The following is a 27,283-nucleotide window of genomic DNA, read 5'->3' as shown; positions in this document are numbered from 1 at the left end:
AATTATATTATACCATTATATATAGAACGTTATAAGACGCCGAGAATTGGCGAGCTGCCAGCCGCTGTCACCGAGTGTGAGAGGAGAGTTGACGGAGAAGATGGCGGTTGACCTATAGTTTCAAAGTTAATACCGTTGATACCGGTAATACCGGTGTTGACACGAGCGTATTACTCGGTGTGAAAATGTCCACGTGCACGATACATATTCACGCGAACCTCTGGAGCACGTGCGCAGGGGAGCCGACTGCTCATCGCCGGGAGTAAGCCCGGAGCCCCGGGAGGGAAGTTGTCTTGCACTGGGAGAGAGTTTGGCACCGTGCCGGTGGGGACAGTTCCCATCTGAACTTCTGACCTGCCTCCGCGTCATTGGCTTCACAAGTTCCTCACTTCTACTCACCTGCCCTTTTTTGCAGTGGGCTATTTTAAACGTGAATAAGTGCACATGTGAATCTAGATTTTATTTTAATGAAGTATTTATTATTCAGCATGATGCAGTCTACGTAGTGATTTGGGGTTAGGTCTGTGAAGTGTCCCTACCAAAGCTGAGACCAAACTCACGCCCTTGACGCCTACACAAGGATTCTAAAAATAAAAATAAATACACAAAAGAGTTGTGAATGAATGTTATACTCCATTTCTATCAAGGCCATTGAATCGATGCCACTCAATTCTCACAAACTGTGCGTTGTGTAGTAAGTATGCATAAAGATATGTCAATTCAACATCCTTTTCAGAATAACACTTTCAAAAAGTATACTTCAGATATACATTTTTTTCACCTGGGACTATGACCAACCCATTGCGATTGAGGATCAAAGATACCGTAATAGAAGCATTGTCTGGGAAAAAAAAAACAATTCCTAATGTAAAAATAAATGAACTATTCAAATCTTGGTGAGCCTGACGAGAAGGATATGTTGATCAGACGACCATCCACCTCTTATTTACATGCTTTCCCAGGTGGTGACATGTCCGACGTGGTGATTGTCCCCCATCTGTGTTCTCATTGGTCCGCTGGACGGAAGTGGTGTCAGGTGGTGCGCTGATTGGTCTGCGGAAAACATCTTAAACCTCATCTGAAACGACGCGGGGAACACAAGCATCAGACTTCTGCTGTCACGGAGCACAACCTACTCATCTCACCCTGGGTGAGTACTGCTCTAGTTACCGTATGTAATGTTGTAATACTAATTACTGTGTGAAAGTCTTGTACACCTGTTCTTTCTGTCCGTAGAAGACATGGATTCATACCTGCGCCATGTCTTCATCCTGGTCCTTCTCACTCCTTTAATGCACCTGGTGTCTTCTGACCTAAGAGTGCACTGCTACATCGCAGAATCTAAATCATGGATAGAGGCCGATCAACACTGCAAAACACACTTCAGCGGCCTGCTCACCGTCAATGCGGATTATGAGGCCACCCATAGTGGCGACGGCTGGGTTGGTCTCCGACGAACTGATGGCGTTTGGACGTGGGCCGCAGGGCAGCCGCTTGGAGTCCTTCGCTGGGAAAACGGTGAGCAAAACATGCAAAGAAACATTTTAACTGGAGTATTACATGAAAGGGTAGGGATAGACTTTGGCAGATGGGCATGTCTGTCATTCTGGAGAATGACAGACTGCTCAGTTGGAGCCATTTGAAAGGAATTGATAATGAATGAATAAATATTGCATTTATTTTCTGACATCTACCGGTCTGACACAGACGTTTTTAGTCCCAGTCAATCCACGGTGTTAATTAAGCCTTGTTTTGGTTTACAGACGACGAACCAAAGGTTGATAAGCATTGTGCAGAGTGGAAATCAGACGGCTTGAAATCAGAGGACTGTACGGGCGGCAAAAAGTTCTACTGTGCCGACCAGAATCTGGTTCTGATCAGTGAGGAGAAGACCTGGGAAGAGGCCCTGCAACACTGCAGGGATCTGCCATTGAGCCGGGGTATGTGCCACGACCTGGCCACCTTGGAGACGCACGACGACCACGTCTTGGCGAAGGGAGAAGCAGAGAAGGCTGCAACCGACGAGGTAGGCAGTCAGTCTGTCTGAGCTGCTCTGTCTGTTGCTGACAGTGCGCAGGCTCCACGTCAGGCAATTTAAAACATAGCTCGAATCATATGCATCCATCGCACCAAACAACGCCTTTAAAGTGAGTCATTTTGATTGTTTTTTTGTCTAAACAACATCCCCTCAACCCCAAGCATTATCAAGTAGGTCTACTTGATTAAGCTACTCAATAGAATACAGAAAATTGTAATCACATCCCCCAAATATCCTGTTTAACTTGAAAGGTGTTAAATTTGTTGCCAAATTAAGCATTTACAAGCTATGTATTTAAGTGGTGAAGCTCTTGTCTCTCCAGGTGTGTTTAAGTGGTGGTGGCGCTCTTGTCTCTCCAGGTGTGTTTAAGTGGTGGTGGTCTTGTCTCTCCAGGTGTGTTTAAGTGATGGTGCTCTTGTCTCTCCAGGTGTGTTTAAGGGGTGGTGGCGCTCTTGTCTCTCCAGGTGTGTTTAAGTGTTGGTTGTCTGTTCTCTCCAGGTGTGTTTAAGTGATGGTGCTCTTGTCTCGACAGGTGTGGACGGGTCTGCGTTACCTGAGTAGCAGGTGGTTCTGGGTGGGGGACGGGGATAAGGCGATCCGCCACGCACTGCCCGCCTGTCCAGACCAGAACAACTTCTGCGGAGCCATGTCTGGGAGCTCCCTGGACGTGCAGACCAGAAATTGCACAGAGAAGAAGGACTTCTTCTGCCAGAGGCGAGCGTGTGATTAAAGTGGTTGAGGGTCTGGCTAAATTAGTAATAATAAGAAGAATACGTTTATTTTATATAGCGCATTTCTCATACTCAAGGTTGCTTCACAGTGTCATGTAGTAAACTGGTAAAATCCCAAAGTAATCCCCAGGATATTCAATATGTACACAGAATAGAGACGTAGTAGAGACGTTCTCACCTCTTCACCTGCAACCTTTCTTTGTTGTTCTTGATGTTCATCTGTCATTTTGTCGTCGTATGTAATCCTCTACGACGGCATCAAGTAGCCAAGTGTCGAGTGAGGAGGTTCTTCGATCAATTTATGAATTGTATTTTGTTAGTTCGTCAGTAAATGTAAAACTATCGGTCACAACTCATGAGTAAAGGTCCTTTTACATTGGACGCGATTGTTTGTTGCATTGCTACAGTTTTGGTTTTGTTTACTAACTTTCTCCAAAACATGGATGAACTCAAGAATCCACACCAATTTATCATAATCCCCCTCAGCCCCAAACTACCATTCGGTACACTATTTAACCGTCTGTGCAGCGGTATGTCTCTGTCCAAGAGAGGGTTAAGCTTCTCAGACACTTATAGTGCAACGCCTGTGTGTGTGTGTGTGTGTGTGTGTGTGTGTGTGTGTGTGTGTGTGTGTGTGTGTGTGTGTGTGTGTGTGTGTGTGTGTATATACATGTGTGTGTGTGTGTGTGTGTGTGAAGATTTTCTGAGCTCCTGGAAAGAGGTCAATTTTGATGTCCACGTCCGAGAGGGGTTAGCTCGCTGAATGGGTAGTATAACCTCACGTTGTGTGGCCGCATTTTCATATCAAAATATCTCATCCCAACCCTCCTCCACAACGACGCCAAAACAACAAAAATATACAAATAGGTTGTAGCCATGGGGATGCCACACCCCTCGCCCTCCTAAAACTGTGAGGTTGCAACATGGCAGCTTCCTTGGCAGCGGACGCGCCCCCCCCCATGTACATATGGGGCTAAAACTAAGGCTACGAGATCACAGCAAATCTTTTTTCATTGTATTTGACAATAATTAAAGCAGACCTATGAATGTTATACTCCATTTCTGACAAGTCCGTTCAACTCGATGCCACTCAATTCTCACCCACCTGACCTTGTGTAGTAAAGTTGTCAATTTAACATACGTTTCAGAATTAGCTAAGAGTTAACTTTCAAAAATTATAATTTAGATGTAAAAATAAGTCACCTGGGACTACGACCAACTCCTTGCGATTGAGAATCAAGGATACCGTGATAGAAGAAGATTTGATGTAATAATAATAAATGAACGATTCAAATCCTGGTGAGCCTGATGAGAAGGATAGGATGATCAGACGACCATACACCTCTTATTTACATGCTTGCTCAGGTGGTGACATTTCTGACGAGGTGTTTTTCACCTATCTGTGTTCTCATTGGTCCGCTGGACGGGGTGGTGTCAGTTGGTGCACTAATGGGTGTGTGGAAAACATGTTCAATCTTTTCTGCTGTGGGGAACACAAGCATTTGACCTCTGATGTACCAGAGCAACACATAATCATCACACCGTGGGTGAGTACTGCTTTAGTACTGATGAAGTAATACAGCTTTAGTACTAATGTAGTAATACTGCTTTAGTACTTATTAGGGCCCGACCAATTCATCGGCCTGCCGATTTAATCGGCCGATTATAGCCTTTTTGAAAAGAATCAACATCTGCCAAAAAGACGCAGATTACAACAGATTTTTTTTATTTTTTTATTAAATGTTATTGCGCTTAGTATCCTGCAGATTGCGCTCCTACTCGCCTTGCTAACTTAAAAAAGTAAAAAAGAGGAGATTGAATTTTTCCGTACAACATGAAAGCACGCTCGCTCAGGCAGCTGCGCGCTCACCTCACCAATGTACGCAAGACGCGTTGTTTGAGCATGTTGTGCCTGTTTTTCTTTAGGTCCCAGGCCATGTTAATTTGTTATACTGTAGACTCTAACGGTGAGACCATACTGCTCAGCACGCACGTGTTAGTCACTGCTCACGAGCGCAGCACATTGGGAGTTAGTTATTTATTTTACATTTTACATTACACTCATTTTTGACTGTAAATGTATTCTAAAACACTCAAAGGTTCTGCATTCAATTCACATATTCGTCAAAAGTGTTTAAAGTATATTTAAGGTATCAAAAACTACGTTTTATATGCTTTTTTTTGTTTTGTTTTTAATCGGCCGATTAAATCGTAATCGTAAATTTTCTCTGAAAATAATCGGCATCGGCACTCAAAAATCAATATCGGTCGGGCCCTAGTACTTATGTATTAATACTGCTTTAGCACTAATGTAGTAATACTGCTTTAGTATGTATGTACTAATACTGCTTTCTCCATCCTGGGCGTGTACTGCTTTAGTACTAATGTAGTAATACTTCCTTCTTCCGGGGAGAGTATTGCTTGTTGAGTACTAGGACAACTGACCAAATTGAATAACGTATCACGAAAGACTTTTCTCCATGAGATGTCTAGCATGCCTAAAATAATCAGATACAAGTAAGATGGTGGCGATTTTGTTATATACCTGTTTGTAAGTGCTTATGCATTGGTGAAATATTCAAACAGAGCTATAAGAGTGGTCGTCTACAATAGCCTCATATGAGTAGTATTGGGCCAGTCGTATCCGATAGCGATATCAATGTATATGCACATGTCCAACATGTGTACGAATGCGTACACATTACTGCGTGTAAGTCAGGTACACCTGTTCTTTCTGTCCGTTGAAGACATGGATTCATACCTGCGCCGTGTCTTCATCCTGGTCCTTCTCACTCCTTTAATGCACCTGGTGTCTTCTGGCCTGAGAGGGTACATATTATTAGAACTCGATCGAACATGGGAAGAGGCCGATCGACACTGCAGAACACACTACAGCGGCCTGCTCACCGTCAGGGATGCGGAACATGAGGACACCCTTAGTGGCGAGGGCTGGGTTGGTCTCCGACGAACTGATGGCGTTTGGACGTGGGCCGGAGGGGAGCCGCTTGGTGTCCTTCGCTGGAAAAGGGGTGAGCAAAACATGCAAAGAAACATTTTAACTGGAGTATTACATCAAAGGGTAGTGATATGGAAGTATTGCATTTATTATCTTTTTATTCCCAATCCACGGTGTTAATTAAGCCTTGTTTTGGTGTACAGACGACGAACCGAAGGATGATAAGCATTGTGCAGAGTGGAAACCAGAAGGCTTGAAATCTGAGGATTGTGACCGGGAAAAAAAGTTCTTCTGTGCCGACAACAATCTGGTTCTGATCAGTGAGGAGAAGACCTGGGAAGAGGCCCTGCAACACTGCAGGGATCTGCCATTGAGCCGGGGTATGTGCCACGACCTGGCCACCTTGGAGACGCACGACGACCACGTCTTTGCGAAGGAAGAAGCAGAGAAGGCTGCAACCGACGAGGTAGGCAGTCAGTCTGTCTGAGCTAGGGTTGGGCAATCGTCTACAAGCTTCCATCGTCCGATAGCGCCCCCTAGCGATCGCCGATAGTCGATACTATCGGGGGGTCATCTTTATAATAATTTGATAATATTAATTATTGATAATAATTTATCACTTTGAAAAAAATCACGTTTTTATTTTTCGCATTTTTTCTTAAAAACAAATACGATGATCTTCCCCTTGGACCAGCGTGAGCCGTGAGCCTCGAGTTGGGTCTGTCTGCGTCCTGCAAGACGGAGGCGTAACTTGTAGTAGGAGGCGTAACTTGTAGTCGGAGGAGGCGTAACTTGCACTAGGAGGCGTAACATGTAGTCGGAGGCGTAACTTGTAGTCGGAGGCGTGTCAAGTACTTTTCTATATCGCGGAAGTGATCTGTATGTAGCAGTGAAAAAGAGAAAAGAGAAAGATCTCGCATGGACCGCGATTTAGAAAAGAATAAGTTACGCCTCCTAGTACAAGTTACGCCTCCGTCTTGCAGGACGCAGACAGATACTATTGGGAGCCTCCGCTGATTTAAGTTTCGATGCGTCGGCGCCGGCAGCGCTGTCATGATGACACACGCTGATGACACACAGCTCGTAGCTGTGTTCGAAATCGTTCCCTATCACGGATATAGTGCACTATATAGGGTGCTCGCTATTTTGTAGTGTTGTTCGAATTCTCACTGGTTAATTTCATGCCCTATATAGTGCACTTAAAATACCCAAAATGTGAGTGTACATATGATGTTCCCTACGTGTTACTCCCATATACCACAATGCAATGCAGTCGTGTTTTTCCGGAGGAGAAGAAGAAGCTCAATAACCGCAAGCGGCGAAAACGACTACATTTAATGATGGAGCCTCCGGCTTTCGTTTAGAAATATCAACAATTTATTTGGGATTTAACAAGAAAATGAAACATTCAAAATTAATAAGAAAAACCTTGTTCAAGGAAATGTAACATTCAACATCAATACAACCTCCAGCTTTCCTCTAGAGTGCCCGGTTTGTTTACACAATCTGGGCGCATCTGTCTGCGTCACACAAATACCCGGCGCATTTACTGACGCAAATGACGTTTAGAAATGTTCAGCGTAGTGTCCGAATTCTCGTTTGTACGTTCCCTATGTAGTGCACTATATCATGAACACGATAGGGAATAGTGAGTGAGTGAATAGGGAACGATTTCGAACACAGCTCATGTACCACAGCTGTGACCCGGAAATGGTGCAGCGGGGTGTGATGTCATTTCGCCGTGCGAGCAGACCGGTAGGTTTCGAGCCCCTCCCCTCTCCTCTCGCAGCAGTGAGTGAATACGGCAGGTCAGCGCTACATGGTATGTTTTCCACCGGTGCCAGTTAATTTCAATTACAATTTGCGGGGCTTTTTAAGTTAAAAAAATAGCTACCACAGCGCTTTTAAAAAAAAAATAATAAAAAATAAAAAAATAATAATAATTATTAAAATATAATTATCGCCTTTTTATCGGCTACTTGAGACGATCGACGATGGAATCCATCTATCGTCGATAGTCGATAGAATCGACTATCGGCCCATCCCTAGTCTGAGCTGCTCTGTCTGTTGCTGATAGTGAGCAGGCTCCACGTCATGCACTTTAACACATAGCTCGAATCATATGCATCCATCGCAACAAACAACACCTTTAAAAGTCCCATGGCATGCCACCAGGTGTGGTGTGATTAGCCGTTAGAAGCCGTTTTGGCAATCTGCCCCTTACGACATCACAGGTGGGCGTGTCCACCTAGACTTGTGCTGGATAGATCAGTCTACCAGCCTACCCAGTGGACTGTAGCAAACGTTGCTCATCTGTCACACATCTAGGTGGACACGCCCACCTGTGATGTCATAAGGGGCAGATTTCCAAAACCGCTTGTAGCGGCTAATCACACCACACCTGGTGGCATGCCATGGGACCTTTAAAGTGAGTCATTTTGACTGTTTTTGTCAAAACCAAATCCCCTTAAAGGACAATTCCCGTTTTTTGAACAATGAGCCCCCTTTCTGGTTTGTCAAGGATGAAATATAGTGGTTAACACCGAAATTTTTAATATTGGTCCTGTCTCGAGTTTTGGTTAATTTCGAATCACCCCTACCTGCTTCACAAGGTTTGGCTATTGCTGTGTTCTTTTGGAAAAAGTTAGCAGAGTCAGGATCGCTTGTAACTAGGGATGCAAATTTTTTCGCCCGAATATGGCCCAAAAGCGCATTTTTGGTTTTCGGCTGAAATACTTTTATCACCGAAACAACACGGCCGAAACAGAAATTTGTGATGACGCAAACAAAAAGCGCGGCCAGCAAACGCTTGTCTGGATAAGCGCCAATATATCTGCGGTGTGGACGTTTTTCAATGTTTCTGAGAAAGACCCACGTATAGCGATTTGCAACAATTGCAATGCCTTGATTTTAATGAAGTTAGTACACAGTCATAGCCATAAATGCAATTGTACTAGGGTTGCCGCGGTGTGGACATTTTCACACCGAGTAATACACTTGGGTCAACACCGGTATTGCCGAGTATAAACGGTATAAACTTTGAAACTAGTTCCATCGCCATCTTCTCCGTCAACTCTTCTCTCACACTCGGTGACAGCATCTGGCAGTGCGCCAATTCTCGGTGACAGCGTCTTATAACGTTCTATATATAATAGTATAATATAATACTACATATAATATCACGGCCAAAAGCTCTGTGCGCCTCCAGATGGCCGTAGTGCGGGGAGCTCTGGTAGGGATTGGGCTTCGCGGGGTTTGTTTACCGGCGTTGCTATGGTTACCCGCTTGCGTGTTCCAACGCTTTATTAGGTAGCCTATTAGGGCCCGACCGATTCATCGGCCTGCCGATTTAATCGGCCGATTATAGCCTTTTTGAAAATAATCGACATCTGCCAAAAAAATGCAGATTACAACCGATTATTATTATTATTTTTTTAAATGTTATTGCGCTTAGTATCCTGCAGATTGCGCTCCTACTCGCCTAGCTAACTAACAACTTTAGCTGGAGTAAAAAAGAGGAGATTGAATTTTACCGTACAACATGAAAGCACGCTCGCTCAGGCAGCTGCGCGCTCACCTCACCAATGTAAACAAGACGCGTTGTTTGAGCATGTTGTGCCTGTTTTTCTTTAGGTCCCCGGCCATGTTAATTTGTTATACTGAGACCATACTGCTCAGCACGCACGTGTTAGTCACTGCTCACGAGCGCAGCACATTGGGAGTTAGTTATTTATTATACATTTTAAATTACACTAATTTTTGACTGTAAATGTATTCTAAAACACTCAAAGGTTCTGCATTCAATTCACATATTCGTCAAAAGTGTTTAAAGTATATTTAAGGTATCAAAAACAACGTTTTATATGCTTTTTTTTATTTATTTTTTATCGGCCGATTAAATCGTAATCGTAATTTTTCTCTGAAAATAATCGGCATCGGCACTCAAAAATCAATATCGTCGGGCCCTAAAGCCTATCTATTGGGTTTGTATCTATATTTTTTTTTTTATGGCGAATTATTTCTTATTACTGGAAAAAATTATAAAAAATAACTCGGTGTTGGCCTCAACACTGGTAATACCGTATAACGCGGCAACCCTAAATGGTACTAATAATTGGCATAATAATTTCTTTCGGTGTTTCGGGTTTCAGTTTTCGGCCTTGGTTTCCTCATTTTCGGTTTTCGGTTTTGGCCAAGAATTTTCATTTCGGTGCATCCCTACTTGTAACTCACTTTATTTGGTAAAGGTTCACAATGATATCTATGAAGCAATAGGAGAAGGATTGTATTATGCACCCGTGGAGATACGCTTAGTAGGGCATCTGATGGATGCGTTACCTGGAGCGTTCTGGCCCCCTGGGCTATGTGTGTGACTTTAACAATGGGCAGGCGTGGACTCCGTTAAGTGCTCTGATTGGCTATTCAAGGTGCTGAACTCCCGCCTCCTGGATAGTACCGTATGTGTACTCTGTGCTGATCCCTTGCAGCTATGTGTTGACATTGCAACTTGGTTTGTGGCTTGGTGCTGACCTCATGTGGCTATGTGCGGGAATTACACGTGTGTTTGTGGCCTTGAGCGTCTGGGTTTCTCAAAGACCTGGGCCGCTCGTATCTCTAGAATTTATGCATGAATGAATGGCTTCTTGTATGAGTCGGACGCCTCCCTAGGCTCAGGATCCCACCCTAGGCTCAGGATCCCTCTCTAGGCTTAGGATCCCTTCCTAGGATGAGTAAGAAGCCTCTCTAGTCGCCAAGGACATATGTGGCCTGGTGGTAGGAATGTGTGAATTATTTCACACTATGGGCATTCAAAAACACCCCTAAACGTTTGTTTTCAGAAATGTGAAACTCATCGAGTGGTAAGTGGTGTTCGTTGATGTTCCTTATCAAGTATCGTAGCGAAATACAGTTTCTGTCATATTTTATTTGGCATTTTGTAAATCGGCATTTTGTAATTGAAACGGAAACCGGACCAGAACTGGAAATGGGAAGGGGGTGCTTATAGTCTTTTCGCTCGGTTCTCTGTGTCAACAGTAGGGCTAGAACCGAGCGAAAAGACTACAAGCAGATTCACAAAATACCAAATAAAACACGACAGAAACTGTATTCCGCTACGATCCTTGATTAGGAACATCAACGAACACCACTAACCACTCGATGAATTTCACATTTCTGAAAAGGAATGTTTGGGGGGGTTTTTGAATGCCCATAGCCAGCCATTGTGAAGCAGTTAGGGGCGATTCGAAATTAGCCAAATACTCGAGACAGGAGCAATATTCAAAATTTCGCTGTTAACCACTCTATTTCATCCTAGACAAATCCGAAGGGGGGCTCAATGTTCAAAATAAAGGAATTGTCCTTTAAATTCCTCTAAAATTAAAAAAAACTGATGCAGTCAGTTAGGTCTTATGCCGCTTTTCCACCGCACATGTAGCTCGACTCGACACGACTCGACACGACACGACTCGACACGGTAGCAGCACGGGTGCTTTTCCACCGCAAATAGTACCTCCTGGACGTGGGCGGGGTCGGCTGCGCGAAAGGGCCGTGACGTATTTGTGTACGCGACGCAAACAACACATACACAACCCACACATGGACAGAACCCACATAACAACAATGGAGGACATCGATCGCATTACTATTATTAGCTGGCATGTTGAAGAAGTTGGAGAAGTGGAACATGTTGGCTGCGGCGCTGCTATGGATGTTACCAGCATGGTTTCCATGTCGCTCTCGTGACTTCGTCACACTCTCTGGCCAATCAGTCGCCGGCCGTCTGCCGACGTCACCTTTTAGCATCGGCTCAGCTCGCTTGGAACCTAGAGCGAGTAGGTACTAGAAAAAGCAGCCACTTCAGGTACCAGATACCATGGTACCGCGGTGGAAACGCAAAAAATGCGAGCTGAGTCGAGTCGTGTCGAGTCGTGTCGAGCTGGTACCATGCAGTGGAAAAGCGGCATTAGTCTACTTTAGGAAGCGACTCAATACACATTAGAATCCAGAAAATTGTAATTCATCTCTCCGATATCCTGTTTTACTTGAAAGTTAAAGTAAATTACAGTCAAATTAAGCATTTACAAGCTGTGTTAAAGAAACACAGCAGTGGTTAGGAAACACCATTGTAAGTGTTTGTTTTTTCAATTTGGTACAAAGAAATCAGAATAAATGCTAGTTGAGATTTCAAAAGCTGCTAGTTGAGATGTCAGCCTTTAATAAAATAAAACCAATCATTTTGTATTACATTAGCCCTCCTACGCCTATAAAGATATTGCTTATGATATGATATGATGATTTAAGCAGCCAAACCATACTACCAGCAATGCGCCAGCCAAAGAAAACGAAATTGTCAAAAGGATCCTAAAAAACAGACCCTCTCAAGGGTTAACCTGTTAAGTAACCCTGTTTAAGTGTTGGCCCTCTTGTCTCTCCAGGTGTGTTTAAGTGATGGTGCTCTTGTCTCCCCAGGTGTGGACGGGTCTGCGTTACCTGAGTAGCAGGTGGTTCTGGGTGGGGGACGTGGATAAGGCGATCCGCCACGCACTGCCCGCATGTCCAGACCAGAACAACTTCTGTGGCGCCATGTCTGGGAGCTCCCTGGACGTGCAGACCAGAAATTGCACGAAGAAGAAGAACTTCTTCTGCCAGAGGCGAGCGTGTGTTTACAGCGGTTGAGGGTCTGGCTAAATTAGTAATAATAATAAGAAGAATACGTTTATTTTAGATAGCGCCTTTCTCATACTCAAGGTCGCTTCACAGTGTCATGTAGTAAACTGGTAAAATCCCAAAGTAATCCCCAGGATATTCAATATGTACACAGAATAGTGTCTGAAATAAACGCAGTCGAGATGTTCTCACCTCTTCACCTGCAACCTTTCTTTGTTGTTCTTGATGTTCATCTGTCATTTAAAAAAAACTATCGGTCACAGCTTATGAGTAAAGGTCATTTTACATGGGACGTGATTGTTTGTTGCATTGCTGCAGTTTTGGTTTTGTTTACTAACTTTCCCCGAAAGAGTGAGAGCCTACCTTTAGTTATGACCAGGAAATCAACTTAAAAAAAGACTCTTTCCAAAACATGGATGAACTCAAGAATCCACACCAATTTATCCTAATCCCCCTCACCCGGAAACTATCATTTGGTACGCTATTTAACCGTCTGTGCAGCGGTATATGTCCACGTCCAAGAGAGGGTTAAAGGCCTACGTGCAGGTTAACCGGAAGTTTTGATTAATGGGTGCATAAAGCAGTCAAAATATGTGTATCATTTATAAAATGTCTCAAATAGTGTTAAAGTCCAGTTTTTGGCATTTTTGGCGGGTTTTTGGCGTTAGAAAACTGGTGTTTTCTAACGCCATTCAGCGATGACGTCACGTTGGGGAGACGTGGTGGAAGGTTGCCTCAGCCTAGTACTAGATCTATGGCGTCTAAGAGGTGGCAAGAACCACAGATAACATGTATGATGGCCCACAGCAGTATAATTTCAAACCTGTCAGACGTGAGAGGGCGAATGAGGAATTACCCGAGAACTGATGGCGGTCAAAGACAATTAATTGCATGGTCAGAGGAGAATGAGTGGAGTGTTGCTATCATTTAGCAAGGCAGCAAAAAGCGCTGGAGCTAGTCAATGAACAGCAGTGCATACAAAAATGACACTTTTATTTATTATTACTGTCAGTGAATAGCACCGAGTGAAAGTCAACGTTTTCTTTATATCTAGTGACAGCGATTATGTCGTAAGTACCGGTAAACTTAGTCAGAAGACCTTGAAATAGAAGGCATAAGGCTAGCTATGGGCTAACTTAGCCTATCGGACACGCAATCAGTGCACTTGCAAATGAGTTCCTGCAAGTATAACTGATCGTGGTGCGACATTATTTAACCATCAATCTACCGCAAATACGACCAGATAGATGTACATTGAACACATAGACAAAGCACATCGTCCAACCTAGCGGATGCTGACAAGACAGCCCAAAACAAGCCAAACATCACCACGGCGGTGTGCTCTCTCTCACTCTCCCACGCCCGTACACAATCACTCCATCTTATCCAACTCCAAGGCTAGGCTGCTTCTATAGACCACAACTAACCACAAGGCCTTCATAACCATGCAGTATGCTGAAGCCGGAAAAGACACACAGTCGCGACTCGCACACACTCATCTTATGCAAAACAATCTGTTTTATCATCAACATTCAGTCACTGCAAAGATTTAAAGACTAGCCTCTTACCATAAGTTAGAATGGACCCAAAGTATGTGATTGATACAGTCTGGTTTAGCATTCGCTTGCTATCCGTTTTTAGTATGACTTCTCAACATTACGTGTTAGGCATACAAGGCTAATTTCAGTCTTGTATAAAGTACTTGAAAGCGATACTTGAGTAAAAGTAAAAGTATCTTACCAGAAAATGACTTTGGTAGGAGTTAAAGTCACCTTTTAAAATATTACTTAAGTAAAAGTCTTAAAGTACCTGACATTTAGTGTACTTAAGTATCAAAAGTAATTGTCTGATATAAAATGTACTTAAGTATTAAGCATTGCACGGTCTTGCTTTGCTTGCACTTCAATGTAAACTTTTCTTTTGAAGCTGGTTTGCTAAAGAGGCTATGTTGCTAATGATGACTAGCCTGCTACTACTCCCCCTCGTGGCTCGACAGAAACACAAATGGCAAACTGGAAGGCTGGAGCAAGGGAAATACGTCACGTTCTAGCTGAAGCTGGTCGTTCGTACCAGCGTACCATCCAAATGGATAGCAGCATTACAGCCAGATTGGGAGTTGTAGTCCAGAAGACAATTTGAGAGTGGTTGCAGCCAACAGTGTGGGAGTTGTAGTCCAGAAGACAATTTTTTGAGAGGTAACAGTCTGTGTGGGAGTTGTGGTCCAGAAGATCATTTGAGCGCAGTAACAGTCAGTGTGGGACTTGCAGTCCAGAAGACACTCTGAGAGCAGATACAGCCTGCAATTCTGGGAGTGTGCCCTAGTTCAAGATGTTTACAAAAAAAAAGCATTACTTTAAACAACGCATTGCCCAGACGGTAGAAAAGAGTTAATTGGTTTGTGTTTAGTGTTTAGTGTCGCACTGTGACGAAAGACGAGGAGCGAGCTTCCCCTCTCGCCTTGGAGCCTCAGGAGTAGAAGTCCAGCCCGAGCTTCTCAATCTCATTGGCTGAGTGGGGGTGGTGGGCCTTGTGGGGCGCTGATGGCTCTGCAGCCTCCGAGAACCAGTCAGGGCCGGTCCTGCCCAGGAGACCCAGGCTCTGGACGCCCCGACTGGGGGAGTTGTTCAGGAGCGTCTCCCTCATCCCCTGCTCCTCCCGGGTGGCCGCCTCCCACACCACCCCGAGCTCCGCCTCCAGATCCCTGCAGGACAAATCACAGCAGAGGTGAATAGCTCTGTATTCGTCACGCCATTCCTGGGACGGGTAAATAGATCTATTTTCATAATGTTTGGGCTGCTCTGATACACACTGCTCCTCTCACTCTCTCGCTCTCTCTGATGCACACTGTTCCTCTCTCACTATCTCTATCTCTCCCTCTCCCCTCCCACTCTGACACTGTTGCTTCCCATCCCTCCCTCCCTCCCTCTCTCTTCCATCTCTCTCTCCCTTGCTCACCCTCCTCCCACCTGCAATGTCTCCCTCCCTCCCTCTCTGACACTAGTGCTTCCTTCCATCCTTCCTTCTTCTTCCTCCTCCTCCTCCCTCCCTCCTTCTCCTCCTCCCTCTCCCCCTCCTTCTTCCTCCCTCCTTCTCCTCCTCCCTCTCTCCCTCCTTCTTCCTCCCTCCCTCCCTCCTTCTCCTCCTCCCTCCCTCCTTCTCCCCCCCCCCCTCCTTCCCTTAGTGCCTCCCTCCCTCTGACACTAGTGCTCCCCTCCCTCCCTCCCTCTCTGACACTGGTGCTCCCCCCCTCCCCCCCCCCCCTCTCCCTCCCTCCCACTGGTGCTCCCCCCCCCCCCCTCCCTCTCCGTACTGCTTGCTCTGCAGCACTGTGTCCAGGGTGCTCTGTCTGTCTCCCAGCTGCTGCTGCAGCCGGAGGATCTCTCGCTGGCTCGACGCCAACGCCGCCTCCTGGTCCCGCTGCCGCCGCTCCGCCAGCGCCCGGCCCGCCGATACACGCCCGCGGTACACCTGACGGGGGGGGCGGGGGGGGGAGGCGTGGGTAAGGCCGGCATGAAGGAGAGGTGAAGCGGGAGGACGACCGGCGGGAGGAGGAGCGGGGAGGGTCCGACGTTCCCATGAAGGACTGGGAGACGACCGGAGGACGGGAGGCGAGAGAGACGCGCGCTCCGGGAGCAGGTGAGGTGCCCCTGGGGGAGGGGATGGGTGCGTAGGACCCTCTGGCCATGACTCACCATGTATGAATTGATATGGAAACCTTTGGAGTTAGTATACATGAATGTTGTTTTGTGGGCGGGTTTTAGGAGGGGGGGGGGGGGGTAGAAAAATCGGCTTTTCTTTTTTTACTAACATTTGTCTGTATGTCATTATTTTTTTATGCAATGAAACTTGGTATGGAAGCATGGTTGTTTTCCTTCGACGGTTTCCTGTCCTACCGGTTATTAAGTGTCTATTTTTACAACAGAACGAGCTTACGATGCCGAGGTAAGGTCTCTCAAACTCAGCCCCGCAACCTTCATCTAAGAGTTCAGTTTCACCCTTGTCGTCGACTAAGACACATAATCAAATAGATGTTATCGCTTTATTTCTATCAGGGTTTATTTTCCCTCCCCAGTTCTTCCCCTGAAAACAAATGACTTACGTGCCTTCATAGCAAATGACGGTGGCAGTGTCGAGCCGTAGAGAAGAGCAACTCTCAGACTCTGACTCATCCTAACCCTTATTCAAACGTAAAACAAGCGATGCTTTCCAAATCATGTCACGACCCTGGAGTCCGATCAAAATGGTAAGGCGGTACGATTATTTGAGGCTTTGGTTTAGCACTAACGAGCTATGCAAAATCCGGTCAGTTCTGTAGAGCCATGGTTAATGTAAATAGAACAGAGAGCTATGTCTTAATGGAGAACTGAACATGCAAGCCAGTATGCATGTTCAGTGCATACTGGCCATGTCAAACTTTAACATGTTTTTAAGCATTTACTAATTACATAATTCTTATATAATGGAGAGGACTGCTAATAAAGAAAGTTAGAAGAACAATCAAATCTTTCTCAGTTCCCCCTTTGCTGATTAGATGCACATGGCAAACCATAGTCACATATCAATTCCTACAACAGGCAGTGCTTTACCTCTGGCGCTCCATAACCCAGTAAGATGGAGAGTTGATACCAGCCTACTATCCCTACTGGCCTCCAGTGTTTGCATTATTTGCCTCCAGCCAACACTGTGACCGTATCATGATGTTGACTGAAAAAGGCTCCATGTAGATGTTTGTGGTCGTATCGGAGCCAGTGTATATGGTTGTGTATCTGTACTGTGGATTTATGTGTCTGTGTGTGTGTGTGTATCTGTACTGTGTGTGTGTGTGTGTGTGTGTGTGTGTGTGTGTGTGTGTGTGTGTGTGTGTGTGTGTGTTATGTGTGTACACTGTGTATTTGTGTGTGTTGTGTGTGTGCGACGTGTGTGTGTAAGTCAGACGCAGAAGGGAGTTCTCTGTGGTTCGGCTTTTCCCTGGTTCCGAGAAACAAAACTATATCATCCAGGCAGCACACAAACACACACACACACAGGTCCAGCCACACCAGGGGCTTCGGCACACTCAACGCTGACATTTAGCTGCATAACATGCTGAGCGCACACACACACACACACACACAGGGCCGACGGACTGCGGGGAAAAGTGAGGCAGTGGTGGGGGGGCCCAAGGCAGAGGGGGGGCCCATGGCAATTTAAAAAAAAAAAAACTTTTTAATTATCCACCAGCCCCTAGTGTTAGGAGTCGCACACGGCCACGTCTCCCCCCCCCCGCCCGTCAACAATTCAGCGCAGGGGTCTGGTAGGGGGAATTCGGGGGGGGGGGGGGGGCATCAGTACCTCTTGTATACAGGGCCCAGGATTTGGTGCAACGGCCCTGCACACACACACACACACACACACACACACACACACACACACACACACACACACACACACACACACACACACACACACACACACACACACACACACACAATCTGCTTACAAACAGCTATATCCATAGGTGTGAGAAATATATATATATATACATATATTTATACAACGGGTGGCATAAATCCAGCGATCTGATTGGTTCCTAACTGTTGTATAATGAGCGTATACATAACTGCTATGACGCCCAATCATTTTGTGAAAGTTTGCATATCACTCCGCGCCTGGAAGTAGAAACGAACAAAATTTTAACAGTTGTATAAAAGCAATAGCACAGTTCACTGAAGCCTAAAAATGTGGTGAATGATGGAGAGGGTGTAAATGTTGTAACTCCGGGAGTGAGCAAGGCGATGGAGAGACTAACGAAAGCTTAGGCACACGGTGAGTGAACTGCTCCATAGGATAAATTGCCGGCGAACCGCTCTAGCCGAGCCTTCTCTCGGAGGGACGCTAAAGTGTGTTGCCTAGCGAACGACGTGCATTTTGAAGGCAGCCAGGAGGGACTACTTTTTTGTATTCTTTAATAAAACAGCTATTTTGACTTTCTTGTTGATTTGCATTTTCTGAAACATTCGATAGTTTGAAATCAGATGCTAATATTTGGTGCGGGGTTGCCGTACAATCAGAGGGTTTAGGACAAAAGAGGGGATAAGAGAGGTGGGGAAAGATCCAAACAGCTGGGACTCGGTCTTTCATGGAGGACAGCTTTGCCGTTTAACAGAAGAGCATATAATATATATAAGTATATAAGAGTTACACAGCATCTGACCGGACAAAGATTTAGCAATCGGCGCACTCTAAAGTCTGTTTCTTTAAGAACGCTGTGCTCTCTTCACTGAAATATTTTGGCTGTTTTGGGATGGCAGGGCAGTAGGTCAGTAGGAGCAGTTTGACCGATTTACCTGATCGTTTGTATTCGGCAAACAGGCAGCAGCCACCGGATAACGATGGTCTCTCTCTCTCTCTCTCTCTTCCTCTCTCTCTCGTATCCTAGCAACACATTTCAGAGCGCAATGCCAGTATGTCTCTGGCTGCTACTTTGTGTGGAGTTTGAAATACCTCGGAGTAACCCTTTGAAAGGGAACTGCCTCTGCCTGCACACACATTACACCAGGATCACCCTACAGCCCATAATACACTACACAACATATTACACAACCACATCCATTCTTGATGCTCGTTCAGCTCCAATCGAGACAAACATCAACAAAGTAATTGTGAGGCATTAATTTCCCCACAGCCAGAGGAACCCATTAAGATGATTATTACCTGGGAGGGATGCACAACGTACCCCAGAACCCAGTTTACTAGAATACCATCCCTTCAAAACAACACAGAACCAGTTTATACTGTATTGTGTTCCGCTGTACTTTACTTAGTATGAGGGTTTACTCTTCTAAAGCTCTCCATTGGCCAACATGACCACAGGGGGAAGGGGTGTGTGTGGGGAGTGGTTGGTTAATTAATGTACTGGACCTAATGGACTGATCCAGGGTGGGACAGAGTGAGACTGAGGACAGAGTATGAATGAGGACAGAGTGAGACTGAGGACAGAGTGAGACTGATCACAGAGTGAGGCTGAGGACAGAGTGAGACTGAGGACAGAGTTATACTGAGGACAGATTCAGGCTGTTGACAGGGTGAGGCTGATGACAGAGTGAGGCTGATCGCAGAGTGAGACAGAGGACAGAGTGAGACAGGACAGAGTCGAGGGGTAGTTAGTGAGTAGCTGTAGGCGATTTGTTTATTAGTCATTTAAACTTGTTTTATAAACAGTATTAACAGAGGAGAATCGTTGACGCCGCAATTAGCGTTTGATGATCATCACAAGGATAGATGCGTTTCAGTTAAATGGTGTTACGATACCGATACAGCAGATGGCCAGTTAACTGTCAGACAAAACAGTTGGCATCACAGGCCGACTGCAACTCCCAGTAGAGTGGAGGTGAACTCCCTGGAGCTTGCCTGTCTCTTGAGTCCAGGGCTCGAGACGTTTCATCCAGCTGTATGCCTTCTGCTGAGGCCTGATCCAGCAGTTATTCGCTCTGCATCAGAATACTGTAATATTCAGCCTGCTGCAGCACTCGCCGCTGAAGATAGTGGAATCCTTCCGGCGAGTTCTACCGGGCCTTTTTCATCAGTCCGACATGTAAAATATGCATCAGTCAGCGTGTCGGATGGAGGCGCGACCCATCCATATTTCATGGGCGTGAACGACAGATTTGCGGCACTTTCTCCTCTGAGCGGAAAGATAAGAGATCTTTGCAGAGGGGGGAGCAGATAGTTCAGAGCCAGGCTGTACTCCATGCAGGATGAGGGGGAGGGGGGCAGCTCAGAGCCAGACTCTACCAGTAATGGTTACAGATGCTACTGTAGCATCCAAAAACGAACTATGATATGGACCACAACGGTGGTGCAAAAAACTAAACAGGCAGGTCAGTTTGGAAGGTACTCCAAGATGAGATTATACCTTTTAATTTATAAATACAAGCACTCTCAGCGGAGTAGCCTTGGATGAACCTATGTGTGCAAAGATGCAGACAAAGATGACATTTATTAATTCGAAGGCTAGAACGACAACTCTGTGTACAAAATTGTTCAGATTGAATGTTCAGTCAGATACTGGTCTGTCTGGATAACTTGGCATTCTGCTCTTCAGGCAACTACTGCTTGGCATCCAAATTGTAAATTGTATTAATATCATGAGAACAATAATCCAACTTTTGTTTTTCTTTTTGTGGTCCAATGGGAATTGTAAAGAGGCAGGGCTGGTGGTTTTAGTTGAACCTGAGGGACTTGGTTTACACTATTTATAGGTTGTTGATCACCAGACACTGCTCTAGTTACAACATTAGGATTTTTAAGCATTTGGGGAAAACCGATACCGGCGGAAGAACTTCTCATTCAGCATTGGACTTCCAGAAAGGCAATCCCTGTAGTCCACTTGAGGGACAGCCCCCTATAGAACTTCAAGCAGTGAATCAGTTTCCTGTCCGTCCGCGGTCCAACACTTCCTCGCCAATCAGGTCTCTGCCTTGTTACCAATGACTAAATGGAAGGACTCCTGGTTCTCCACGAAGACACTAGGGGTTTAGTGGAGGCATCGGAGGCATAAAGCCATGCCGACACTGGTCATACTGTTCTCGTCATCAGCTGACAGGATCATAACAAGTCTGGGCATTCCTTTGACCACAGTGTGATGGTAAATAAGTGACCCTCCATTAGTTAGACTGATTGGCAGCGGGGGAGCTTGTTGCCTATAGCGACCGGCACAAGGATGCTTTTTTTGATTAGATGCCTGTTATTCCTGTATTACCGGAATTAAAAAAAACAAAGCTATTGAGATGATGTAAAATTACTATTAACCACGACCAACCAACACCCTCCTGATTGTACTTCAACACACACATCAATTTAGAACTATTAACAACAAGGGAGATAATCTAGAACTATGAGCCATTAACTACTATCACCCTCCTGAAAGTACGTCAACATACAGAATAATAAAGCACATGAGGGAAATAACATATTGTTAGGGGTAGATGCAATAGACGCCCTGAGACAGACCCTGAGGTGAACCTGCTGAGGGAGATCTCGGAGGTAGACTCAATAAGGTAGACCCCCTGAGATAGACCAACTGCGGTAGCAGCTGTGTACTGGACCCAGGAAGCTGATGGAGTCTCCTGGGCCCCGAGGAGACAGCGCCCTCTGTGGGCAGGGGGGGGCGCCGCTCCGAGGACAAGCGTACCACTGATGTGACAGGAAGTGACAGCGTGGCAGGGTCCTCTGACAGGCAGGCAGGCCCGAACACGACAGCCCCTGGGGGGGCTCCGTGTCGTAGAAGCTGTGGATACATGGCCCTTATCTGGTCACACTCACACCCTGTCTTACCAGAGGGCACACTCCAGACCTCATCTCTCCGACGCTCCTCCTGAGCGGCTGAGTCATTCAGAGTGGTCAGGTGTTCATGTTTCTTATTAGAGAATAGTTTAAAGGGATCTCTTTGTAACAGAAGGGATCCGGAGCTCTGAACAAGGATGACGATGCTTCGTTTTGCAGTTTTAATTTAAAAAAAAAAAACAGCGTATCTTTCATGGTTATATTTAGTTGTTTTTAACGTTAGAGCTCTACAGCTCTAACGTTCTCTCTCTCCGTCTCTCTCTCTCTCTCTCTCTACCAGAGGAAGGCACGATGAGCGCTGCAGGCGAGGAGGTGGCTCCGCCTCCTCCGCCTCCTCCTCCTCTTCCGCCTCTTCCTCCTCCAGACGAGATGGAGTGCAAGATCTGCTACCAGCGCTACAACCTGCGGAACCGCCGGCCCAAAGTCCTGGCCTGCCTCCACCGGGTGTGCGCCCGCTGCCTCGGCCGCATCCTGGACGCGGCCGAGGGCGGATCCCTCGCCATCTCCTGCCCCTTCTGCCGCCGCGAGACCGGCGTGAGCGGCCGCCGGCTGCTGCTGTCCGAGCTGCCGGACGACGCCGGCGTCGTGGGCCGCCTGTCGACGCGCGACAAGTCCTGGAGCTCCGACCTCAGCGGCGGCGAGCTGCTGCTGACCCCCGGCAGCCTCGCCGCCGCCTCCCCGTCCTCCTCCGCCTCCAGCCCCTCGCGCCGGTCCTCCCACTGCCTGGTCATCACCGTCGTGGAGGTGCCCGGAGAGCCTCCCTCGGAGCTGAACACGGAACAGAGCCTGGACTCCCTGTCGACGGGCTCCGAGGGGCTGCCGGAACGGGACGTCCTGTTCAAGGCGTGCACCCACGTCCCTAGCGTGCTGCTGTGGCTGCTGGGCTTCTTCTACCTGAGCTCGCTGCCGCTGGGAATCTACCTGTTGGTGATCCAAAGGGTGACCCTGGGCGTGGTGTGTGTGAGCCTGGTGCCCTCTAGCCTCACCGTCTGCCTGGTCTACGGCATTTGCCTTCTAGTGCCTCTGCCAGGGCGCGAGTGACCTCCAGGGGAGGGGTGAATGAGCGGTACAGGAGCCTGATGGCGGGGCCACCGGGACCCCCAGGGCGGTGAGACCCCCAGCCGGTGAGACACCGACGAGGTCCTTTAAAGAGGTCCACGGTCCAGAATTTAAGGGTTGTTGTGTTTTTCAAAAAATATGTGAATTAAAGGCATGTCAGGTGATGCGATGCGAGTGGAATCCCCGGTAGCTGATCAGTGCAATCGGGGTATTAAAAAGGGATTTGTGTTAAGACTCTCCCAAAGTCGAAATCTGTAAATTCTGTCTATGAAATGGTTCAACACATCATACTAACAAGCCTGTATGCCGACGACCTATGACTTCTGAGCATATCTATTAGTTGTAATGTGTATCTGCTTCTGCCCTCCTTACAATACAATTGGACATTTCCATTTCAAACCTATTAAACATTTTAAATAAGTCAGTGACTAACTCACTGTGGGATTAGACGGCACAGGTGCATGGATTCACCTTCAACCGTTGTTCGGTCCCCCGTGAGAAAACAGATTGCATCATGGGTGATCGATGTCCTCTGGACCGACTCAGGTGTTGTTGTGGCGACAGGTGGTGTTTATATGACGCAACGCAGCTCACATTCTGACAATGGTTTCTTTCTTGGTGCCGTTCACATGAACCTCCGAAGATCACTTCTGGCGAGTCGGTCGATGTTACTTTTCCAGACAGTGATGCCTGCCTATTCCTTGCTATATGGCAGACGTACATTACTCATAAACATAGTAATGATAATACTTATCTAAGGACATGTGGCCAACAACGTGAAACAAAAGTCACTGTTCCCTCTTCAAAATACATTTGACTTTTGTGACTTTTGTGCCCGGCCGAGATCATGAGATATCTGAAGTCTGAGGAACCTGAGGCTGTAAACTAATCTATTGATGAAGAGACACTCTGTATACTAGAGGTCACCTCTTCTGTCCACCTAGCCAACTGCAAAGAGACAGATGGCAAAACAACCGACTACAATGTACAATGCTAAAGGGGTGGTTACTTTAAGGGGCTTGCACCACGCCCCAACACACACCAACACACAGCTATAGAATGCGGGCCCAGGTTGACCAAAGCCTATTGGACATGTTCACCACCAATAACCTCCAACCTTTAACCGCCAACAGACGCCACCACGAGGGGGCACACTGGCCCCATGCGGGCGTTTGTGGACGCATTTTGGAGCATCAGTGAGCACTTTAACATGTCATTAATTAGGTATTTCAAAAGCTTAATTAAGGTTCTAAGAGATTAGAGAGTTAAAACCTTTCTCAATCTGCGTTCTTGTCTGTATCTGTGTCGTTGTATAATGTCATCTTTTGCAGTCCAATTACTGTCCCAATATACAAGTTTGCATTTCGCGAAGAACAGAGTATTCTCGAAACGTTTTTCAGCGGATGCAACGTTGGTAGCTTGTGTGAACTTGGCAGCACAGATATCCCAGCATTCATTTCGTCATTCAAGCTAAGAGCGGTGAGCAGTACCGTACCGTATAGTTTCATTATCCAAGATGCTATGGTTCAACGTTGTATATTATTACTGTTTACATTTTTAGGAGCCAGCCCCAAAAAAAGGAGACAATAGACCTCTGGAACCAACCGCCTACATCTCCACTCTATAATCTATGACCTAAACCACAACCAACCAATCAGAAGAGTGGGTGGTTATACTGGAACTGTCTTTGTTGTGATCAACTTAACTCCTCCTGTCTCTCTGTGTCTGTGACTCTCTACCCCTCTCCGGTCGGTCTCTGTACTGTGCTTCTGAAGAAGTGTGTGTGCAGGACTATAATAAAGACAGCACAATTTTGTTACTTTATGCTGAATTCTTTTGGGTCACCTTTTTTCCCTCCATGAACCAGAAACTAAAGACCCAGAGAGTGGCGACAGGTTGTCACATCTATTTCATACATCGTTTATTGAATATATTACGTTAGAATAAGTATAAGTATGTCGAGTCAGTGTACCACTGAGGGCAGTGGTAGGGGACCGGATAGGTCAAAGGTTGAGGACAATGTCGAGGTCAGGCCTGTATTGTGTAAGGCGCCAGTAGGACTGCCACAATTATGACATCGTCTACATCAGCACCGAATTGCCATGGTTCAAGGGATGAGGTTCCTTGATTGATGATTTATGAATTAAGGTTAGATATTTAGTCTGAAAATGTAAAACTAAAGCATGCAGCCTTGCAGTCTAAAGCTTCATCAGTTAAACCTATAACAATGGGGTATCTTTTTCTTGTCACCATGGACACTGTGGACACATGTTGTAGGATTAGGGGTGGGAATCTCTTGGCACCTCACGATTCGATTCCGATTATGAGTTCAACTATTCGATTCTGAAGGGATTATCGATTCATCTCGATGCAACAATTTTTTTTAAGTACATTTCCATGCGTGATTTTCAAAAAGATATATATACATCTGGGTTTGCTACTCATAGTTTGCAAATCACTTGCTACTTTTGTGATGATCATTAAAGACATCAACAGATGAATTAACGCATCTAATATTTCATAAGAGAGAAAGCTTTTGTCACAAACATGACTTTCTATGAACAATGCAATAATCAATGCAGCTTGCATTATAACACAATATGGAAGCATGCAAAAAATAGGTTTCAGTTTTATTTTATTTCTAATCTTTCTTTTCTATGTCATTAAAGGAAAAGCTGCTCTTGAATTAGAAGGAGTTCTTGTGTCTGGCTGTGAGTTTGCGCGCATGCAATGCGTAGGCTGAATCGCAATCGTGTCAAGACAAATCAGATTGGCCAATACACACTGAAGATAATTTTTGTAATTTTAAAATTACAAAAATTATCCCTCTCTGGCGAACAGAATGTTGCAGCAGGCAAAAAAAAAATCAGATTATTAATTTATCTGCATCGAGACAGAATCGTTCTAGCGAGAAGCGTCGAAGAATCGATTATTTTTCCCACCCCTATGTAGGACATGGCAGAGGGAACAGCCTATTTACGATTCTTAACACAGAGTCCTCTTAAATCCATCGTAGTAAATTATACTCACATTCATAGAGGCCTATGATTATCATTGAAAATATGTATTGATAACTCTTCTGATAGCAGTCGTGGCTACACGTCGATGTTCTTTTGCACTGTTATTGAATATAGGTTGCTTTTGATGGATTTTCACAGAAAGAGTGATAGCCCACTGCTGGTTATCAAACAAACTCAAAAACTAAAGCAGCCAAAACATGGTTGCATTAAAGAATGCACCCCCACTCATCATAATCCCCTCATCTGCAAACTGCAATTCGCTACTGTATTTTAGACCTTGATTAAAACGTGAAACTCTATTATAATTGAATCATATATGCACAGCAGATAATTTGGCTATATGAGGCGCGTCAACAGGTAAGCTTCTGAAGACTTATAGCAAAACACCACGGTGTGTGTGGATGTGTGTAGTTCTTCCTATTGTTTTTTGTTATGCATGCTAAATAAAGTTAAAGAAAAACTGAACACAAAATCCCCCCTCACTCTCTCCTACCTTGTTTCCATCTATTACTGGTATCCTCTGTTGCTATAGAAACAGAACATTTCAGCAAGTTGTTGATTAGGAAAGACACTAACACTAAGGTGATGGGTTCTGTTCCCCGTGTGGCACAGTGAATAATCCAAGATGCCCGCAGTGCCAGGGCTAGGAGTTATATTCCTGTGTATCTTAGCCGTGAAATTCATTGCAAGGTTGAGAGTTGAGTACCGTGTTTAGGTTGAGTAAGGTATTCAGTAATGGGTTATGGTTATTGAGCAATGCTCCTTTACAGGAGGTTGGAGATGATATTCTGTGTCAATGTCGAGTAAGTGAAAGCTACAAATGTACCGCACAAAACATGTACCACACGTCCACACGCTACATGTACCGTACGCTACATGTTCCACATACAACATGTACCACACCACACACATGCGTGTATTCGCATGTGTGCAATATCCAAAAATCAAATAGTAAATAGCTTATTCAGATTTCCTTGGGACCAAAGCCAGTGTTGCTATCTACAGCTCACACTCTCTGCACATCAATATTTCACTATCACCAACGCTTCCAACCTCCTCTCACACAGAACCCTGGGACAGAAACCCAGGACCGGAACCCAGGACAGAACCTGGGGACAGAGACAGGCCGTGTCTCTGTGGTGACGTCGAGGTGCACGGAGACTCGTGTCGAGAACCGTGGCGCATGGGGTTTGATGCGGTGCAGCACAAACACTCGGTTTGAGAGAGATAAGCCACGTGGTGTGAAATCACTTCCCACAGAGGTAAAGGGTATTATTCCCCCTGCCTAGCAACCAGGCAGTCGGCTTGCTCAGATAGATAGGACAACTGCGTTTCATAGTGTGTGTGTGTGTGTGTGTGTGTGTGTGTGTGTGTGTGTGTGTGTGTGTGTGTGTGTGTGTGTGTGTGTGTGTGTGTGTGTGTGTGTGTGTGTGTGTGTGTGTGAGACACAGATCCCGTTTTAAGCAGCGAGAAAACTTCCATTGCATCA

General features: G+C 45.7%; 3 protein-coding genes across 3 annotated transcripts in view; 2 read left to right on the top strand and 1 right to left on the bottom strand.

Annotated features, from left to right (window-relative positions):
* The first annotated feature begins 5,051 nt into the window (after positions 1–5,051).
* Positions 5,052–12,400, top strand: LOC132472387 (uncharacterized). The gene is made up of 3 exons (XM_060071991.1): positions 5,052–5,798; positions 5,929–6,191; positions 12,194–12,400. Exons 1-3 carry the CDS (start codon positions 5,429–5,431, stop codon positions 12,398–12,400), a joined length of 840 nt encoding a protein of 279 aa, XP_059927974.1. The 5' UTR covers positions 5,052–5,428.
* A 1,842-nt stretch (positions 12,401–14,242) lies between these two features.
* cep89 (centrosomal protein 89) overlaps positions 14,243–27,283 on the bottom strand; it is a 22,784-nt gene continuing 9,743 nt past the window's right edge. The window contains exons 16-17 of the mRNA XM_060071990.1: positions 15,702–15,859; positions 14,243–15,092 (exon numbers count right to left, since the gene is read on the bottom strand). Of these exons, the coding sequence (XP_059927973.1) occupies positions 14,858–15,092; positions 15,702–15,859 (393 nt within the window). The 3' untranslated portion in view covers positions 14,243–14,857. The remainder of the gene's footprint in view (positions 15,093–15,701; positions 15,860–27,283) is intronic.
* Positions 15,873–24,598, top strand: zgc:165481 (uncharacterized protein LOC100073327 homolog). The gene is made up of 2 exons (XM_060071359.1): positions 15,873–16,027; positions 21,996–24,598. Exons 1-2 carry the CDS (start codon positions 15,967–15,969, stop codon positions 22,754–22,756), a joined length of 822 nt encoding a protein of 273 aa, XP_059927342.1. The 5' UTR covers positions 15,873–15,966; the 3' UTR covers positions 22,757–24,598.

The sequence above is a fragment of the Gadus macrocephalus genome, chromosome 14 (genome assembly GCF_031168955.1).
Source record: "Gadus macrocephalus chromosome 14, ASM3116895v1".
In the NCBI taxonomy this organism is placed as follows: Eukaryota; Metazoa; Chordata; class Actinopteri; order Gadiformes; family Gadidae; genus Gadus; species Gadus macrocephalus.
This window is presented reverse-complemented; position numbering and strand designations above follow the sequence as displayed.

What these genes read in the sequence shown, in the direction of transcription:
- LOC132472387 (XM_060071991.1), top strand. Translation starts at nt 5,429, where the DNA reads ATGTATATGCACATGTCCAACATGTGTACGAATGCGTACACATTACTG. An exon ending in TGTCCTTCGCTGGAAAAGGG is followed by an intron (nt 5,799 to 5,928) that starts GTGAGCAAAACA and finishes TTTGGTGTACAG; the next exon opens with ACGACGAACCGAAGGATGAT. An exon ending in AGAAGGCTGCAACCGACGAG is followed by an intron (nt 6,192 to 12,193) that starts GTAGGCAGTCAG and finishes TTGTCTCCCCAG; the next exon opens with GTGTGGACGGGTCTGCGTTA.
- zgc:165481 (XM_060071359.1), top strand. Translation starts at nt 15,967, where the DNA reads ATGAAGGACTGGGAGACGACCGGAGGACGGGAGGCGAGAGAGACGCGC. An exon ending in GACGCGCGCTCCGGGAGCAG is followed by an intron (nt 16,028 to 21,995) that starts GTGAGGTGCCCC and finishes TCTCTCTACCAG; the next exon opens with AGGAAGGCACGATGAGCGCT.